The sequence below is a fragment of the Trichechus manatus genome, unplaced genomic scaffold (genome assembly GCF_000243295.1).
Source record: "Trichechus manatus latirostris isolate Lorelei unplaced genomic scaffold, TriManLat1.0 scaffold00127, whole genome shotgun sequence".
Lineage (NCBI taxonomy): Eukaryota > Metazoa > Chordata > Mammalia > Sirenia > Trichechidae > Trichechus > Trichechus manatus.
The window spans coordinates 5,842,193-5,862,050 of record NW_004444063.1 but is presented as its reverse complement, the minus strand read 5'-3'; the positions used below and the strand labels follow the sequence as shown (position 1 = coordinate 5,862,050).

Below are 19,858 nucleotides of genomic sequence, written 5' to 3'. Positions count from 1 at the left end.
AAAAAAAAAATTTAAAAAAATACATGAGCAAGCTTATTTTTTAACAGTAATTTTACATTGTCCTTTTTCTTCTCTGAACTTGTATATTTATTCTATTTTCCACACTGAATGTTTTCTAATATATTTTTATGCTTGAAAATTTTAGTGATCACTTATACTTTTCCACAATAAAAATATACACATAACTTGAAATTGTATTTAATTTCCTGTGATCATACGCTTTAAAGGTGTTTAAAAATTCTGAACTGAGTAACCAATACAATCATTAGGGTACATTTATTAGGGTACAATTGATTAAAACAATGTAAAAGTATATTATAAATATAATAACTGTTATTAAAAAACTATTGGAAATGTATCTCTTAATGGCATGCCTTTTATTCCTTAGTTTATGTATCCATGGATAAATATTGCTAGCATGCGACAGGGTTCAGCATCAGTTTTTTTATTTTATTCTACTTTAGATGAAGGTTTACAGAACAAGTAGTTTCTCATAAAACAGTACACATATTGTTTTATGATATTGGTTAACAACCCCACAACATGTTAACACTCTCCCTTCTCGAACTCGAGTTCCCTATTACCAGCTTTTCTGTCCCCTCCTGCCTTCTAGTCCTTGTGCCTGTCCCTGCACTGTTGTGCCCCATTAGTCTCGTTTTGTTTTATAGGGCTGTCTAATGTTTGGCTGAAGGGTGAACCTCAGGAGTGAATTCATTACTGAGCTAAAAGGGTGTCTGGGGGCCATACTCTCAGGGTTTCTCCAGTCTCAGTCAGGCCAGTAAGTCTGGTCTTTTTTTGGGAGTTAGAATTTTGTTCTACATTTTTCTCCAGCTCTGTCCGGGACCCTCTGTTGTGATCCCTGTCAGAGCAGTCAGTGGTGGTAGCTGGGCACCATATACTTGTACTGGATTCAGTCTGGTGGAGGCCATAGTAGTTTTGGTCCATTAGCCCTTTGGACTAATCTTTCCCTTGTATCTTGTTTTCTTCATTCTCCCTTGCACCCGAAGGGGTGAGACCAGTAGAGTATCTTAGGTGGCTGCTCACAGGCTTTTAAGACCCCAGACGCTACTCACCAAGGTAGAATGTAGAATATTTTCTTTATAAACTATGTTATGCCAATAGAGCCAGACGTTCCCCGAAACCATGGTCCCCACAACCCTCCACCCAGCAATTCAGTCCCTCAGCCAATTTGGATGTGTTTATGGAGTTTCCATAACCTTTCCTTGTACAAGTTGTGCTGGCTTCTCAGTATTGTGTACTGTCTTGCCCTTCACCAGAGTTACCACTTATCTATTGTCTATTTAGTATTCCCCCCCACCCCTTCCATCCCTGGTAACCATCAAAGATTGTTTCTTTTTGTGTGTAAACCTTTTCATGAGTTTTTACAGTAGTGGTCTAATACAATATTTGTCCTTTTGTGATTGACTTATTTCACTCAGCATAATGTCCTCCAGTTTCATCCATGTTATGAGATGCTTCGCAGATTCATCATTGTTCTTTATCGTGTAATACTCCATTGTGTGTAGGCACCACAGCTTGTTTATCCATTCATCTGTTGACAGGCATCTAGGTTGTTCCCACCTTTTTGCTATTGCAAACAACGCTGCAATGAACATGGGTGTGCATATGTCTTATTTGTGTGATGACTCTTATTTCTCTAGGATATATTCCTAGGAGTGGGATTACCGGATCATCTGGTATTTCTATTTCTAGCCTTCTAAGGAAGTGCCATATCATTTTCCAAAATAGTTGTACCATTTTGCATTCCCACCAGCAGTGCATAAGAGTTCCAATCTCCCTGCAGCTTCTCCAACATTTGTTATTTCCAGTTTGTTTGATTCATGCCAGAAATGCTGGTGTGAGATGGTATCTCACTGTGGTTTTGATTTGCATTTCTGTAATGGCTCACGATCTCGAGCATTTCCTCATGTGTCTGTTGGCCGTTTGAATGTCTTCTTTGGTGAAGTGTTTGTTCATTTCCTTTTCTCATTTTTTAATTGGATTATTTGTCTTTTTGTTGTAGAGGTGCTGGATTTTCTTACAGACTTTAGAGATAAGACCTTTGTCTGACTTGCAATGTCCAGAAGTTTCTTCCCAGTCTGCAGATTCTCTTTTTACTCTTTTGGTGAAGTCTTTTGATGAGCATAAGTGTTTAATTTTTAGAAGACCCCAGTTGTCTAGCTTATCTTCTGGAGTTTGTGTGTTGTTGGTTATGGTTTGTATGCTGTTAATGTCGTGCATTAGGGCCTCTAGCATTGATTCTATTTTTTCTTCTATGAACTTTACAGTTTTTGGCTTTATATTTAGGTCTTTGATCCATTTTGAATTAGCTTTTGCATATGGTGTGACGTATGGGTCCTGTTTCATTTTTTTGCAGATGGACGTCCAGTTTTGCCAGCACCATTTGTTAAAAAGACTGTCTTTTCCCCATTTGATGGACTTTAGGCCCTTGTTGAAGATCAGGTGACCGTAGGTGGAAGGGTTTACATCTGGGTTCTCAATTCTGTTCCACTGGTCAACGTATCTGTCGTTGTACCAGTACCAGTCTGTTTTGACTACTGTAGCTGTATGGTAGGTTCTGAGGTCAGGTAGTGCAAGTCCTCCTACTTTATTCTACTTCTTCAATAGTGCTTTACTTATCCAGGGCTTCTTCCCTTTCCATATAAAGTTAATTAGTTTCTCCATCTCTTTAAAGAATGTTGTTGGTATGTGGATTGGGATTGCATTGTATTTGTAAATTTCAGCATCAGTTTTTAATTTTTATAGATTTAAGCCTCAGAAAACTTTTTAATCTAAATAAGTAGATGAGAATAGAAAAATTTTTATTGCAATAATGTCACTCAATTCTCTGAACTCTTCCCATGTTATATTTCACTTTTTAATCTATGATTAAAAAGTATTTTAAATTGAGAACTCAATTTGGTCCTCCTTTGATTTTATTAGGAAAAAACTTAAAAAAAAAAAATCCCAATAATTATGGCTATTCACTTTCTCAGTACAAATACCCTCTTTGTATTTTGAAAAATCCTCTAGGTTTTTACACACAAGGACAATACACCAAGGTAAGATTAGACATAGGTGAGAGGTATGCCCTTCTTTTGTGAAATTAGAAAAAAGCTATTGGGAAAGAGGAACTGGAAAATGAGAACCAGTAGGCAAGTTTTCATACAGATTTATTTTTCTGATATTTTATATGAAAGTTGATAATTTACAAATTGATTACCTATCCATTCTGCATAACCTTTGAAGAGGCATGTCCACAAATTGAAGATAATTGCCTTCAAGTCCAGATGTTTAAGACACTATTATTACAGCTAACAGTCCTTATGAAGATGCCGTTTCGTCTGATTTGTAGCACTAAGTAGATCCAAGACCTTCACACTTCAGTTTCTCTAAAACATGTCTCCTTACTTATTTCATAGGAATTTAAAAAAGCTTTACTCAAAAGACATAAAAGGGTAAATAATAATATTCCAGTCTCCTTCCTGCCCAGTTCTCCTTCTAGGAAGTAACTACTATTATCAATTATTTACATATCCAAATATAAATATTATTCCTTTTTTTTCCAAAATAAATAATAGCATTTATCATATATACTGTTCTCTACCTTGCTTTTATACTTAACGTATCCTGGAGCACTTTCCACATCAGCTCATATAATCTACTTCATAGGATTCTGTTGTCATTTCAGTGGCAGTTGAAGCAATAAAGCCCAATGATTAACAGCATGGACTCTGGTGATAGGCTGATTGGTTTAAATCTAACTTTTTCACTTATTATGTGACACTGAGCAAGTTACTCAACCTCTCTGTGCCTTAGTTTCTTCATGTGTAAAATGTGAATAACAGTATTGATCTTAATAGTACAGATGTGAAGCTTGCATTCATTTAACATTAGCTAGTATTATAATTTAAATCTGGAGAACCACTATGAGACACTTAGTCCCTAAGTGAATTCTATAAACATAAACAAAAAAATAATATTCCTTTGGATACCACATGTAAACTTACCTTTGTTGTAATAATAACCGGTTTTCCTTTTCTTTTAAAGCTTTCTTTAGTTCTGCTGTTCTTGAAGGCCTATGTAGGTATTTTCTTTTTCCTGTGCATTCATAAGTCCAATGTCCAAATTCTAAGCATTTCTGACATCTCACATGTTGCTTATTTGCTTCCCTGTAGAGCAAAAAATAGAATACAAAGCTTAAATTTTTGACTTGTGACATTACCTGCCCTGAAAAGTATGAACAATACAAAATATAAGATGATGTTTATTTTTAAGGTCTAAAGCTCCATAAAATGTATTAGGACACTAATATGGTTAGATTTAATCACAAGGCAGTATAGTAGTAGGTTATCTGTGGGGATATATGCCATTTAAACATGGCTGCACTATTGACAACTGCAGACCCCACAGGCCTCTATGCTGCACAGCATGTTGAGACTTGTCCCCAACATGTTGAGACTTGTCACGACTTGCTTTCCCAAACCTATTGTCCCTTTACTGATTGGCTTGTTTACCTGAATTCCTTCTCCCCTGCTCGCACCCAAAGCCCACTGTTCTGTTATTTGCTTCACTGCTTGCTGTATTGACTATAAATAAACTCCCGGGACTGAAGCCGGGGTCAACTCCTCAGAGTGACCCTCCTGGCCCCACTTCTCTGTAAGAGTTGTGTTTGGTTACTGTCTCCGCCGTCCCGACAACTGCCGCCGCTGCGACACTTATCGACAGTGTGGACCTCGGAGTCAGAGAGAATTTAGTTTAAATCTTGGCTCCTCAATTTCATTCCAGTGTTGGCAGACTAGGTAATTCAGACCAAGCCTCTAGCTCAGAACTAGAAAAGCAGGTCAAAATTTTATAAAAATCTGCTGAGGCATCAGAGAAATAACAAGGGTTAAAGAATAACCAAGCTAAGATATAGAAGATCAAAATCTAGAGTGGCCAGTCCTGCATTTAAGTCAACTTTTGTCCTGGGGATATTTGCCCATCTAAAGAGGCTAAGTATCACTTATTACAAGCTAAGGAGACAAACTTTTGTGTCCCGAGTTAGGACTCTGGACGGTTGTACCCTAGGAATAAATCAAACGTTACATGGAGTGCAGCCCAGCTTCCAGTCATCTAGGAAACCAAGAAAAATCTGAATCATTGAAATTAAGATGCAGCAAGGAAAGAAAAATATGTGAAAGAATTGGAAAAGAAGAAATAAAACTGTCATTTCTCATTAACAATATATTATTAAGTACATGGGAAATCCAAAAGAATATACAGATAAAATATTTTGAAATCATTAGAATTAGTGAGTGTGAAAAGATTTTAGATCAGGGGCAACAAAGTTTTTTTACATAAAGGCCCAGATGGTAAATATTTTAAGTTTTGTGGACCAAGAGGCAAAACTGAGGTTACTATGTATGTACTTATATAGCAGGAGAATATATTAACCGTTTCTACCACCCAAACTACTTAAATTGACTCTAGAAGAAATAGAAACTCTCAACAGACCCATAACAAGAGACTGAATCGGTCATTAAAAACCTCCCAACAAAGAAAAGTCCTGGACCACATGGCTTCACTGAGGAATTTTACCAGACATTTAAAGAAGAATTGACATCAATCTTTCTTTAACGCTTCCAAAAAACAGAAGTGGAGGGATACTATCTAACTTATTATACAAGGCCACTATTACCCTGATACAAATACCAGATAAAGACACCATAAGAAAAGAAAACTATAGACCAGTATCTCTTATACTGAGATGCAAAAATCCTCAACAAAATATGAGCAAACCAAATCCAACGGCACATTAAAAGCATTATACACCATGATCAAGGGGGATTTACCCCAGAAAACTAAGAGTGGGTCAATATAATCAGTCAATGTATAGAACAAAAAACAAACCAAACCCGTTGCTGTCAAGTCAATTCTGACTCATAGCGGCCCTGTAGGACAGAGTAGAACTGCCCCATTGGGTTTCCAAGGAGAGGCTGGTGGATTTGAACTGCTGACCTTTTGGTTAGTAGCCGGGTTTCTTAACCACTGTGCCACCAGGGCTCCTAATATATAGAACATTATAGTAAGTAATAAAACAAAAGAAAAGAACCACATGACCATCTCAATTGGTATACAAAAGGAATGACAAAATCCAACACCCTTTCCTGATAAAAACACTGAACAAACTAGAAGTAGAAAGAAAATTCCTCAGCACGATAAAAAGGCATTTATAAAAACCTGCAGCTGAAATCATACTCAATGGTGAAAGACTGAAAGTTTCCCACTAAGATCAGGAACAATTATGCCTGCTTTCATCACTGCTATTTAGCATTGTACTGGAAGTTCTAGCCAGAGCAATTAGACAAAAAAAAAAAGAAAGAAAAAGTATTCAAATTGGAAAAGAAGAAGTAAAACTATTTCTATTTGCAGATGACATGATTATATAGAAAATCCCAAAGAATTCACAAGAAAGCTACTAGAGCTAATAAATGAAATTAGCAAAGCCACAGGGTATAAGATCAACACACAAAAATCCGTTGTGTTTCTATATACTAACAATGAATAATCTGAAAAAGACATTAAGAAAACAATTCCATTTATAACTGCATCTAAAAGAATAAAATAATTAGGAATAAATTTAATCAGGGAGGTGAAAGCCTAGTTCACTGAAAATACAAAACATTGCTCAAAGAAATTAAGAAAGACCTAAATAAAGGGAAAGAAATCCCGTGCTCATGGAGTGGAAGACTTAATGTATCAATACTCTCCAAAGAGATTTACAGATTCAACACAATCCCTAACAAAATTCCAGGAGCATTTTTTGGGAGAAATAGAAATGTCAATTCTCAAATTCATATGCAATGGCACAGGGCCCTGAATAGCCAAAGCAATCTTGAAAAACAATGAAGTAGGGGACTTGTACTCTCTGGTTTCAACACAGTCTATAAAGCTCTATCAGTAATCAAAACAGTGTGGTACTGGAATAAGGGTAATCATACAGACCAATGGAATAGAACTGAGAGTCCAGAAATAAAGCCCATACATCCATGGTCAGTTGATTTTTGACAAGGGTACCAGGCCAATTCATTGGAAAAAGAATAGTCTCTTCAACAAATGGTACTCGGGCAACTGGATCTCCACATGCCGAAGAATGAAATTGGACCCATACCTCATACCATTTATGAAAATTAATTCAAAATGGAACAATTACCTAAATACAAGAATTAAAACCATAAAACTTTCAGAAGAAAACATAGGGGTAATGCTTCAAGACCTAGTTTTTGACAAGGCATTCTTAGATGTAACACCAAAAGCATGAGCAACAAAAGACAAAATAGATAAATGACTTCATCAAAATGCAGTTTTGGTATCTCAAAGGACTTCACCAAGAAAGTGATGAGACAATCTACGGAATGGGAGACAATATTTGGGAACCATATATCTGATAAGGGTTTAATATCTAGAATATATAAAGAACTCCTACAACTCAACAACAAAAAGACAATCCAATCAAAAAATGGGTAAAGGACTTGAACAATTACCCAAAGGCATACAAATGATCAATAAGCACAAGAAAAGATGCTCAATGTCTTCAGTCATTAGGGAAATGCTACTAAAAACCACAATGAGATACCACTTGACACCCACTATTCTTGTTGTTGTTAGGTGTTGCAGAGTAAGTTCTGACTCATAACAACTGTGTAAAACATAACGAAACACTGCTTGATCCTGCAACGCCCTCACAATCATTATGATGAGCCCATTGTTGAAATCACTGTGTCAACTCATCTCGTTGAGGGTCTTCCTCTTTTTTGCTGATCCTCTGCTTTACCAAGCATGATGTCCTTCTCCAGGGACTGATCCCTCCTGATAACATCTCCAAAGTATATGAGATGAAGTCTTGCCGACCTTCCTCCTAAGGAACACTCTGGCTGTACGTCTTCTTTTTTTTTTTTAATTGTGCTTTAAGTGATAGTTTACAGTTCAAGTTAATTTCTCATACAAAAATTTATATACATATTGTCAGGTGACCCTAGCTATAATTTCTATGATGTGACACCACACTCCTCCTTTCCACACCATATTTCCCGCGTTCATTCAACCAGCTCCTGTCCCTTTCTGCCTTCTCATCTTGCCTCCGGACAGAATCTGCCCATTTAGTCCCATGTATCTACTTGGACTAAGAAGCACAATCTTCACGAGTATCATTTTATGTCTTATAATCCAGTCTAATCTTTGTCTGAGGAGTTGGCTTCGAGAATGGTTTCAGTTTTGGGCTAACAGAGAGTCTGGGGGCCATGTCTTCTGGGGTCCCTCCAGTCTCGGTCAGACCATTACGTCTGTTTTTTTACTAGAATTTGAGTTCTGCACCCCACTTTTCTCCTGTTCCATCAGAGACTCTCTGTTCTAATCCCTGTCAAGGCAGTCATGGGTGGTAGCCAGGCACCATCTAGTTCTTCTGGGCTCAGGCTGATGGAATCTCTGGTTTATGTGGCCCCTTCTGTCTCTTGGGCTAATATTTTCCTTGTGTCTCTGGTGTTCTTCATTCTCTTTTGCTTCAGGTGGGTTGGGACCAACTGATGCATCTTAGATGGCTGCTCGCTAGATTTTAAGACCCCAGATGCCACTCACGAAAGTGGGATGCAGAACATTTTCTTAATAAACTTTGTTAGGCCAATCGACCTAGATGTCCACTGAAACCATGGTCCCAAGACCCCTGCCCTGTTACTCTGTCCCTCGAAGTGTCTGACTGTATTCAGTCCAGTTGTGCTGACTTCCCCTGTAGTGTGTATTGTCCTTCCCTTCACCTAAGATAACTCTTGTCTACTATCTAGTTAGTGAATACCCCTCTTCTTCCCTCCCCACTCTCGTAACCATCAAAGAATGTTTTCTTCTGTGTTTAAACCTTGAGTTCTTACAATACTAGTCTTATACAATATTCGTTCTTTTTGACTGACTAATTTCACTCAGCGTAATGTCTTCCAGATTCATCCATGTTATGAGATGTTTCACAGATTCATTGTTGTTCTTTAGCATTGTGTAGTATTCCATTGTGTGAATATACCATAATTTGTTTATCCATTTGTCTGTTGATAGGCACCTAGGTTGTTCCTATCTTTTTGCTATTGTGAACAGTGCTACAATGTACATGGGTGTGCATATATATTTTCCATGTGACGGCTCTTATTTCTCTAGGATATATTCCAACGAGTGGGACTGCTGAATCGTATGGTAATTCTATTTCTAGCTTTTTAAGGAAGTGCCAAATCGATTTCCAAAGTGGTTGTACCATTTTACATTCTCATCAAGAGTGTATAAGTGTTGCAGTCTCTCCACAACTTCTCCAACATTTATTTTGTGTTTTTTGGATTAATGCTAGCCTTGCTGGGGTGAGATGGTATCTCATTGTTGTTTTGATTTGCATTTCTCTACTGGCTAATGATTGTGAGCATTTCCTCATATGTCTGTTAGCCGCCTGAATGTCTTCTTTGGTGAAGTGCCTGTTCATATACTATGTCCACTTTTTAAATGGGTTATTTGTCTTTTTGTTGTTGAGGTTTTACAGTATGTTGTAGATTTTAGAGACAAGACCCTGATCAGATTTGTTGTAGCCAAAAAGTTTTTCCCAGTCTGTAAGTTGTCTTTTGACTCTTTTGGTGAAGTCTTTTGATGAACGTAAGCGTTTGATCTTTAGGAGTTCCTGGTTATCTAGTTTCTGTTCTGGTGTTTCTGCACTGTTACTTATGTTTCGTATCTGTTTATGGCATGTATTAGGGCTCCTAGCATTGTCCCTATTTTTTCTTCCATGATCTTTATCGTTTTAGATTTTATATTTATGTCTTTGATCCCTTTTGAGTTAGTTTTTGTGCATGGTGTGAGGTACGGATGTTGTTTCATTTTTTTGCAGATGGATATCCAGTTATGCTAGCATCATTTGTTAAAGAGACTGTCTTTTCCCCAATTAACAGACTTTGGGCATTTGTCAAATATCAGCTGCTCATACAATTGCACTGTACCTGTAGATACAATTGTGAAAATGACACTTCTACACAAAGCAATCTACAAATACAATGCAATCCTGATACACATACAACAACATTCTTTAAAGAGATGGAAAAACAATCATTAACATTATATGGAAAGGGAAGAGGCCCCGGATAAGTAAAGCATTGTTGAATAAGAACAAAGGAGGAGGACTTGCACTACCTGACCTCACTACCTACTATACAGCTACAGTAGTCAAAACAGCTGGGTACTGGTACAACGACAGATACATTGACCAATGGAACAGAATTGAGGATCCAGATGTAAATGCATCCACCTATGGTCACGTGATGTTCAACAAGGGCCTGAAGACTATCAAATGGGGGAAAAGACACTCTTTTTAACAAATGGTGCTGGCAAAACTGGATGTCCATCTGTAAAAAAAATGAAACAGGACCCATACCTCACACCATACACAAAAACTAATTCAGAATGGATCAAAGACCTAAATAGAAAAGCAAAAACTATAAAGATCATAGAAGAAAAAATACAGTCAATGCTAGAGGCCCTAATACATGGCATTAACAGGATACAAACCATAACTAACAACACACAAACTCCAGAAGATAAGCTAGACAACTGGGGTCTTCTAAAAATTAAACACTTATGCTCATCAAAAGACTTCACCAAAAGAGTAAAAAGAGAACCTACAGACTGGGAAAAAAATTTTGGACAGTACAAGTCAGACAAAGGTCTAATCTCCATAATCTACAAGAAAATCCAACACCTCTACAACAAAAAGACAAATAATCCTATTAAAAAATGGGCAAAGGAAATGAACAGACACTTCACCAAAAAAGACATTCAAGCGGCCAACAGACACATGAGGAAATGCTCGAGATCGTGAGCCATTAGAGAAATGCAAATCAAAACCACAATGAGATACCATGTCACCCTGGCATTACTGGCATGAATCAAAAAAACTGGAAATAACAAATGGTGGAAAGGCTGCAGGGAGATCGGAATTCTTATGCACTGCTGGTGGGAATGCAAAATGGTACAACCCATTTGGAAAATGATATAGCACTTCCTTAGAAAGCTAGAAATAGAAATACCAGATGATCCAGTAATCCCACTCCTAGGAATATATCCTAGAGAAATAAGAGCCATCACACGAACAGACATAGGAACACCCATGTTCACTGCAGCATTGTTCACAACAGCAAAAAGATGGAACCAACCTACGTACCCATTAACAGATGAATGGATAAACAAACTATGGCAAATACAGACAATGGAATACTACGCAACGACAAAGAAAAATGATAAATCTTCGAAGCATCTGACAACATGGATGAATCTGGAGGGCATTATGCTGAGTGAAATAAGTCAATCACAAAAGGACAAATAGTGTATGAGATCACTACTATAAAAACTCATGACAAGGTTTACACACAAAAAGACAATCTTTGATGGTTATAAGGGAGGGGAGGGGTAGTGGTGGAAAAACACTGAATAGACAGTAGGTAAGTGGTAACTTTGGTGAAGGGTAAGACAGTACACAATACTTGGAAAACCAGCACAACTTGTTCAGGGTAAGGTCATGGAAACTCCATGGACAAATCCAGACTCCCTTAGGGACAAATTACTGGGCTGAGGGAGGTAGGGACCATAATCTCAGGAAACATCTAGCTCAACTGGCGTAACATAGTTTATAAAGAAAATGTTCTACATTCTACCTTAGTGAGTAGTGTCTGGGGTCTTAAAGGCCTGTGAGCGGCCATCTGAGATACTCCACTGGTCTCACCGCTTCAGGAGCAAGGGAAAATGAAGAAAACTAAAGACACAAGGCAAAGATTAATCCAAAGGACTAAGAGACCACAACTACCACAGCCTCCACCAGACTAAGTCCAGTACAACTAGATGGTGCCCGGCTACCACTACTGACTGCTGTGACCGGGATCACAATAGAGGGTCCTCGACAGAGCTGGAGAGAAATGTAGAACAAAATTCTAATTCAAAAAACAGACCAGACTTACTGGCTGACAGAGACTGGAGAAAGTCTGAGAGTATGGCCCTCGGACACCCTTTTAGCTCAGCAATGAAGTCACTCCAGAGGTTCACCTTTTAACCAAAGATTAGACAGACCCTTAGGAAAAAACAAGACTAAAGGGGCACAGCAGCTCAGGGGCAAGGACTAGAAGGCAGAAGGGGCAAGAAGGTTGGTAATAGGGAACCTAAGTTGGAAAAATGAGAGTACTGACATGTCACGGGGTTGTTAACCAATGTCATAAAACAATATATGTACTGTTTACTGAGAAGCTAGTTTGTTCTGTAAACCTTCATTTAAAGTATAAGTTTAAAATTTTTTTTTTTTTTAAAAAGAATGATTAAATCACCATCATGGAAGATATAAAGAAAATTGTGTGTTGAAGTCTCCTACTATTATTGTGGAGCTATCTCTCTTTTCAATGCTGTTTGAGTTTGCTTTATGTATTTTGGAGCCCTGTCGTTGAGTGCATACATACTTACTAGGGTTATGTCCTCCTGGTGTACTGACCCTTTAATCATTATATAGTTTCCTTCCTTATCCTTTGTGGTAGATTTTAAAGTCTAGTTTGTCAGAGATTAATATTGCCACTCCTGGTCTTTTTTGAGTGGTGTTTGCTTATTTTTTTCCGTCCTTTGAGTTTTTGTTTGTGTCTTGAAGTCTATGTGTTTCTTGTAGGCAGGATATAGATGGATTGTGTTTATTCATTCTGCCACTCTCTGTCTCTTTACTGGTGCATTTAGTCCATTTACACTCAGCATAATTATTGATAGGTATGAGTTTAGTGCTGTCATTTTTATGTCTTTTGTTGTTGTTGGTAGTTTCTATGTTCTACTTAATTTTCCGTGCTGAGTCGTTTTTATATATTTTCATATTTTTATTGTTGTTGATTTTGTATTTACTGAGTCTTTGTGTTTTCCTTCTTTTTATTTTGATGTGTAGGATTGTTAGTTTCCTTTGTAGTTACCTTAATATTTACCCCCATTTTTCTAAGTTGAAACAACTCTTTTATTTCTTTATATCGCCTTGACTTCCTCTATGACATTTTTTAGACCCTCTTTTTTGTTTTAATGTTGCAATCTTTTACATATTGACATCTGTTTCCCTCGTTTCAGTGTTTTAGCTGTGATTTATTTTTGTGACTTCCCTATCTGAGTTGATATCTGGTTGCTCTGGCCTATGTTCTAGTCTTGGGTTGTTATGTTATTGATTTTCTACACGCAGGTCTCCCTTTAGTATTTCTTGTAATTTTGGTTTGTTTTTTGCAAATTCCCTAAACTTCTGTTTATCTGGAAATGCCCTAATTTCACCATTATATTTGAGGGACAGTTTTGCTGGATACATAATTCTTGGCTGGCAGTTTTTTTCCTTCAAGGCTTTATATATGTCATCCCATTGCCTTCCTGCCTGCATGGTTTCTGCTGAGTAGTCTGAACTTATTCTTACTGATTGTCCTTTGTAGATGACTTTTTGTTTATCCCTAACGGTTCTTAAAATTTTCTCTTTATCTTTGGTTTTGGCAAGTTTGATTACAATATGTCTTGATGACTTTCTTTGGGATCTACCTTGTGTGGGGTTTGATGAGCATCTTAGACAGATATCTTCTCATCTTTCATGATATCCGGGAATTTTTCTGCCAACCAATCTTCAACAATTCTCTCTGAATTTTCTGTTATCTACCCCCCCAACCCGTTATGGTACTCCATACACTCGTAGGTATTCCTCTTGATAGAGTCCCACATAATTCTTAGGGTTTCTTCATTTTTTAAAATCCTTTCATCTGATTTTTCCTCAAAGAAGTTGGTGTCGAGTGCTTTATCTTCAATCTCATTAATTCTGACTTCCATTGCCTCAATTCTGCTCTTATGACTTTCTACTGAGTTGTCTAATTCTGAAATTTTGTTAATCTTCCAGGTTTCTGTTTGCTGTCTCTCTATGGATTCTTGTAGCTTCTTAAATGTGTCATTATGTTCTTCTCTAAACTTCTCAAGTTCCTCTATTGCTTTGTCTGTGTGTTCCTTGGCTTGTTGTGCATTTTGCCTGATCTCCTTAAGAGTGTTTTATATTAATCTTTTGGATTGTACCTCCAGTAATTCCCAGAAGTTCTTTCCTCTGGAAGATTTCTTGATTCTTTGTTTTGGGAGTCTGCTGAAGCCATCATGGTCTGCCTCTTTATGTGATTTGATATTAACTGTTGTCTCTGGACTGTCAATAAGTTATTATATGTATTTATTTTATGTTTGCTTACTGTGTCCTAGCTTCTTGTTTTGTTTTGTTCTGATATGCCCAAATAGGCTGCTCGTGTGAGCTAGTTTGATTATTGGCCCCTTTGAAGCTCTAATGTCCTGTCACCAGGTGGTTAGATCTGTTACTAGGTATATGAGCCCAGGAGTATGTTTACGTTCCTTGTATGGATTCAGCTCAGGTGTCCAGGCAGTCAGTCACCAAGTGTGCGCTACAGGCTCTCACCTACAGTCCTAGACGGGCAGGAGTGATTGCAGTAGGCACAGGTATCTGGCTGCAGTAGGGGGTCACGTGCTGAGCAAGGCAGGGGGCTGATGGTTGCCACTGAGTGTCTGGGAGGAAAACGTGTCCCTATTTCCTAGAGTGCGTAGGTGGGTGGGTTTTGCAGCTGGACTATGGGCACCCAATGCTGTTGGCTGTAAGGACTGGGAGGCACCTCTTATTTTTGGACCCCTGTCGTAGGTGGCTACATGGTATGGGTGAAGCCACCAGTCATCAGGCCCCTGGTGTGGGTAGGTGAGGAGCCTGCTTAATGGGCAGAGCAGCGTCAAATGTCACGAACCTGCCACTCCACCATATAGCTGATACATTTGAAGTTAGGCTTCAGGTATATACCCTTTTGTACTGTGTTAATGAAATCTTACACTGTTGAAATGGGCCCAAGTAGGTCTATGCAGGGGTGAAAGGCATTCAAAGTCCATGGACCCCTTATGCCTGTGCCTAGGCAAAGGAGTTGTGCCTACCCTGAGTTCCTGGCTTAGTGGAGCTGGGAGATTATTTTTTCCCGTTTGTTAATTTGTTCACTCTCTAAGGTCGGGAGAATGGCTCAGGGTGCGTGATAGGTCCTACTTCTGGCCCAGGGGACGCAGCAATCACTTAAGTCAGCTGGGACCCAGTGCAGAGCGGGGAGGGGGCTGGTAAATAGGAGAGAAGTTTTTCCCAAAGGGGGTGCTTTTTGATCCATGCGGTATGTTAGACGCACGTACTTATCTGCCGACTGAGCACCATCACTTACTGGTTTTGGAGGCTTGAGTAGACTGTCCATCGCTCGGTCTCTTCTGACGTTGAAAACGTGTCCTGAGCACCACTGCATGCCTCACCAGACACGTCAGCTGATCTGGCCTGCAAGGTGCTGGTTCCCGCCGGGTCAGGTCTGGCAACCCCTTGCTGCTTCTGAACCGTCTCTCCCTCCCCCTGCCGCTCAGTCCAATTCCTCAACTTTGCCTTTGATGTTTAGGGCTCCTAGATTGTCATATATAGTTGATTCATTCGTTTTTTTAGGTCTTTGTTGTTAAGAGGGACCACAGTAAGTGCTGACTACTCTGCCATCTTGGCCTTGCCTCCTGGCTTTACTACTTCCAAGACAGATTTGTTCATTCTTCTGGCAGTCCATAGTATATTCAATGTTCTTTACCAATACCATAATTCAAAGGTGTCAATTCTTTTCTGTCTTTCTTATTCACTGCCCAGCTTCTGCATGCATATGAGGCAATTGAAAACACCATGGCTTGGGTCAGGCTCACCTTAGGCTTCAAGGTGACATTTTTGCTTTTTAACACTTTAAAGAGGTCTTTTGCAGCAGATTTACCCAATGTGATGTCTCATTTCAATTCGTGACTGCTGCTTCCATGGGTGTTGATTGTGGATCCAAGTAAAACGAAATCCTTGACAACTTCAGTATTTTCTCATGATGTTGCTTATTGGTCCAGTTGTGAGGATTTGTTTTCTTTATATTAAGGTGTAATCCATACTGAAGGCTATATGCTGATCTTCATCAGTGAGTACTTCAACTCCTCCTCACTTTCAGCAAGCAAGATCGCATCATCTACATATTGAAGGTTGTTAATGAGTCTTCCTCCAATTCCAATGCCACATTCTTCCTCATATAGTCCAGTTTCTTGGATTATTTGCTCAGCATACAGATTAAATAAATTTGGTGAAAGGATACAACCCTGATTCACACCTTTCCTGATTTTAAACCATGCACTGTCCCTTGTTCTGTTCAAAGACTGCCTCCTGGTCTATGTACAGGTTCCTCATGAGCACAATTAAGTGTTCTGGAATTCCCATTCTTCGAAATGTTATCCATAATTTTTTATAATCCACACAACTGAATGCCTTTGCATAGTCAATAAAATGCAAGTAACCCTTCTTCTGGTACTCTGCTTTCAGCCAAGATCCATCTGACATCAGCAATGATATCCTTTGTTTCACATCCTCTTCTGAATCTGGCTTGAATTTCTGGCAGTTCCTTGTCGATGTATGCTGCAACCATTTTTTAATTATCTTCAGCAAAATTTTACTTTCGTGTGACATTAATGATATTGTTTGATAATTTCCACATTCTGTTACATCACCTATCTTTAGAATGGACACAAATATGGACCTCTTCCAGTTGGTTGGACAGGTAGCTGTCTTTCAAATTTCTTGGCATAGATGAGTTCTTCCAGTGTTTCATCCACTTGCTGAAACATCTCAACTGGTATTCTGTCAATTCCTGGAGTCTTGTTTCTCGTCAATGCCTTGAGTGTAGCTTAGTCTTCTTCCTTTAATACCATTGGTTTTTTGATCATATGCTACCTCCTGAAATGGCTGAATGTTGACCAATTGTTTTGGTACGGTGACTCTGTGTATTCCTTTCGTCTTCTTTTGATACTTCCTCTGTCATTCAGTATTTTGCCCATAGAATCCTTCAATATTGCAACTCGAGGACTGAATTTTTTCTTCAGTTCCTTCAGTGTGAGAAATGCCAAGTGTTCTTCCTTTCTGGTTTCTAACTCCAGGTCTTTGCACATTTCATTATTTAATACTTGGTCTTTTCAAGCCACCCTTTGAAATCTGTTCAGCTCTTTTACTTCATCATTTCTTCCATTTGCTTCAACTACTCTATGTTCAAGAGCAAGTTTCATAGTCTCTTCTGACATCTTTTTTTTTTTTAATGTGACAGGCATTTTATTTATTTATTTTTAAATTGTGCTTTAGGTGAATGTTTACAGAGCAAATTAGTTTCTCATTAAATTTATTAATACACAAATTGTTTTGTGACATTGGCTGCCAACCCTGCGATGTGTCAACACTCTCCTCTTCTTCACCCCAGGTTCCCTGTTTCCATTCATCTAGTTTTCCTGTCTCTTCCTGCCTTCTCAACTTTGCTTTTTGGGCTGTTGTGCCCATTTAGACTCGTATACATGATGGAACAACAAAGTACATTCCTCACATGTGTTACTGTTTGCCCTATAGCTCTGCCTAATCTTTGGCTGAAGGGTGAACCTTGGGAGTGACTTCAGTACTGAGTTAAGAGGGTTTCCAGGGGGTACACTTTTGGGTTTCTCCAGTCTCTGTCTGACGAGCAAGTCTGGTCTTTTTTCTTCTGACATCCATTTTGGTCTTTTCTCTCTTTCCTGTCGTTTTAAATGACCTTTTGCTTTCTTCATGTATGATGTCCTTGATGTCATCCCACAACTCATGTGGTCTTTGGTCATTAGTGTTCAACGCACCATATCTATTCTTGAGATGGCCTCTAAATTCAGGTAGGATATACTCAAGGTTGCACTTTGGCTCTCATGGACTTGTTTTCATTTTCATCAGCCTGAACTTGAACTTGCATATGAGCAGTTGATGGTCTGTTTCATAGTCAGCCCCTGGCCTTGCTCTGACTGATAATATTGAGCTTCTCCATTGTCTCTTTCCACAAATGTAATCAATTTGATTTCTGTGAATTCCATCTAGCAAGGTCCACGTGTACAGTCGCTGCTTATGTTGTTGTAAAAAGGTATTTCTAATGAATAAGTCATTGGTCTTGCAAAACTCTATCATGTCACCTCAGGCATTGTTTCCATCACTAAGACCATATTTTCTAAATACTGATCCTTCCTCATTTCCAACTTTTGCATTATAATCACCAATAATTATCAATGCATCTTGATTGCATGTTTGATCAATTTCAGATTGCAGAAGTTGGTAAAAATCTTCAATTTCTTCACCTTTGGCATTAGTGGTTGGTGCGTAAATCTGAATAATAGTCATATTAACTTATCTTCTTTGCAGGCGTATGGATATTATCCTATCACTGATAGTATTGTACTTCAAGATAGATCTTGAAATATTCTTTTGACAACGAATGTGACACCATTCCTCTTCAATTTGTCATTCCCAACATAATAGACCATCTGATTGTCCAATTCAAAATGGACAATACCAGTCCATTTCAGCTCAGTAATACCTAGCAGATCGATCTTTTTGCCCTCCATTTCACTTTTGACGACTTACAATTTTCCTAGATTCATACTTCATACATTCCATGTTCCAATTATTAATGGATGTTTGCAGTTGTTTCTTATCATTTTGAGTCATGCCATATTAGCAAATGAAGGTCCCGAAAGCTGTACTCCATCTACATCATTAAGGTTGACTCTACTTTGAGAAGGCAGCTCTTCCCTAGTCAAATTTTGAGTGCCTTTCAACTTAGGGGCTCATCTTCCAGTATTGTATCAGACAATGTTTGGCTGCTATTCATAATGTTTCTACTGGCCATTTTTTTAGAAGTAGATCACCAGGCTCTTCTTCCTACTCTGTCTTAGTCTGGAAGCTCCACTGAAACCTGTCCACTATGGGGGACCCTTCTGGTATATGAACTACCAGTGACATAGCTTGCAGCATCACAGTTAACATACAAGCCACCACAGTACGATGAACTGACAGGCGTGGGGGGGCAGCACAATACGGTTTATAAGAATAAAGCTATCTGGTGATGAAAAAAATTGTACTCATTAAGGGTAGGGCTGCATAATCGATCAATGTAATCACTGTCAATAAGTTGTACACCTGTAAAATATTGAATTGGCAAAAGTTTTGTGATATATTTACAACAATGACACACATACACAAAAAAGAGTAGCTGCTGATGCTGCTTATGAACAATTAAACACCTCATGCGATTTGGTTCTTTGGTTTGGAGTTTTAGGGTCATGGTTTCATGGGACATCCCAGTTAACTGACCTAACAATGTGTCTAGTGCTTCTGTTGTATCTACTAGTTCGCTGCATAGTGCCTGGGGTCTTAAAAGCTTGCAAGCGGCCATCCAAGGTAAAACAATTGGTATCTATTTGCCTGGAACAATAGAGAAATGAGTGTCAGGAAGAAGAGAAAGAATTGGACTTTGTGGCTAATTTCCTCCATGAACAACTGCCTCCTTTGCCATGAGACCAGAAGAACTGGATTGTGCCTAGCCACCATTACTGAAGATTTTGATCAGAAATTCCACAGACAAATCCTGAGATCAAAAGGGGGAATATGCAGAACAGAACTTAAAATTCTTATGAAATCCAGACTTTATGGAGCCATGGAGGCTGGATAAACCCCTGGAACTACTGCCCTGACATAATCTTTAAACCTTAAACCAAAAATATTCCCTTAAGTCTCCTTAAAACCAAATAATAATTTAGCTTAACTAGTAAAAAATGTCTGCCTTGAGAATTATGCTCTTTTTTTTCTTTTTTTAATAGTTTCTCATGAAACAGTAGTACACATATTGTTTTATGACATTGGTTAACAACCCCACAACATGTCAACCCTCTAACTTCTCAACCTTTTTTT

At 38.4% G+C, this 19,858-nt stretch overlaps 1 protein-coding gene across 1 annotated transcript in view; it reads right to left on the bottom strand.

Moving 5' to 3' along the window:
* Positions 1-19,858, bottom strand: part of ZCCHC10 (zinc finger CCHC-type containing 10) — a 40,441-nt gene that overhangs the window by 13,244 nt on the left and 7,339 nt on the right. Inside the window, exon 2 of the mRNA XM_004384725.2 lies at positions 4,011-4,172. Within this exon, the coding sequence (XP_004384782.1) occupies positions 4,011-4,172 (162 nt within the window). The remainder of the gene's footprint in view (positions 1-4,010; positions 4,173-19,858) is intronic.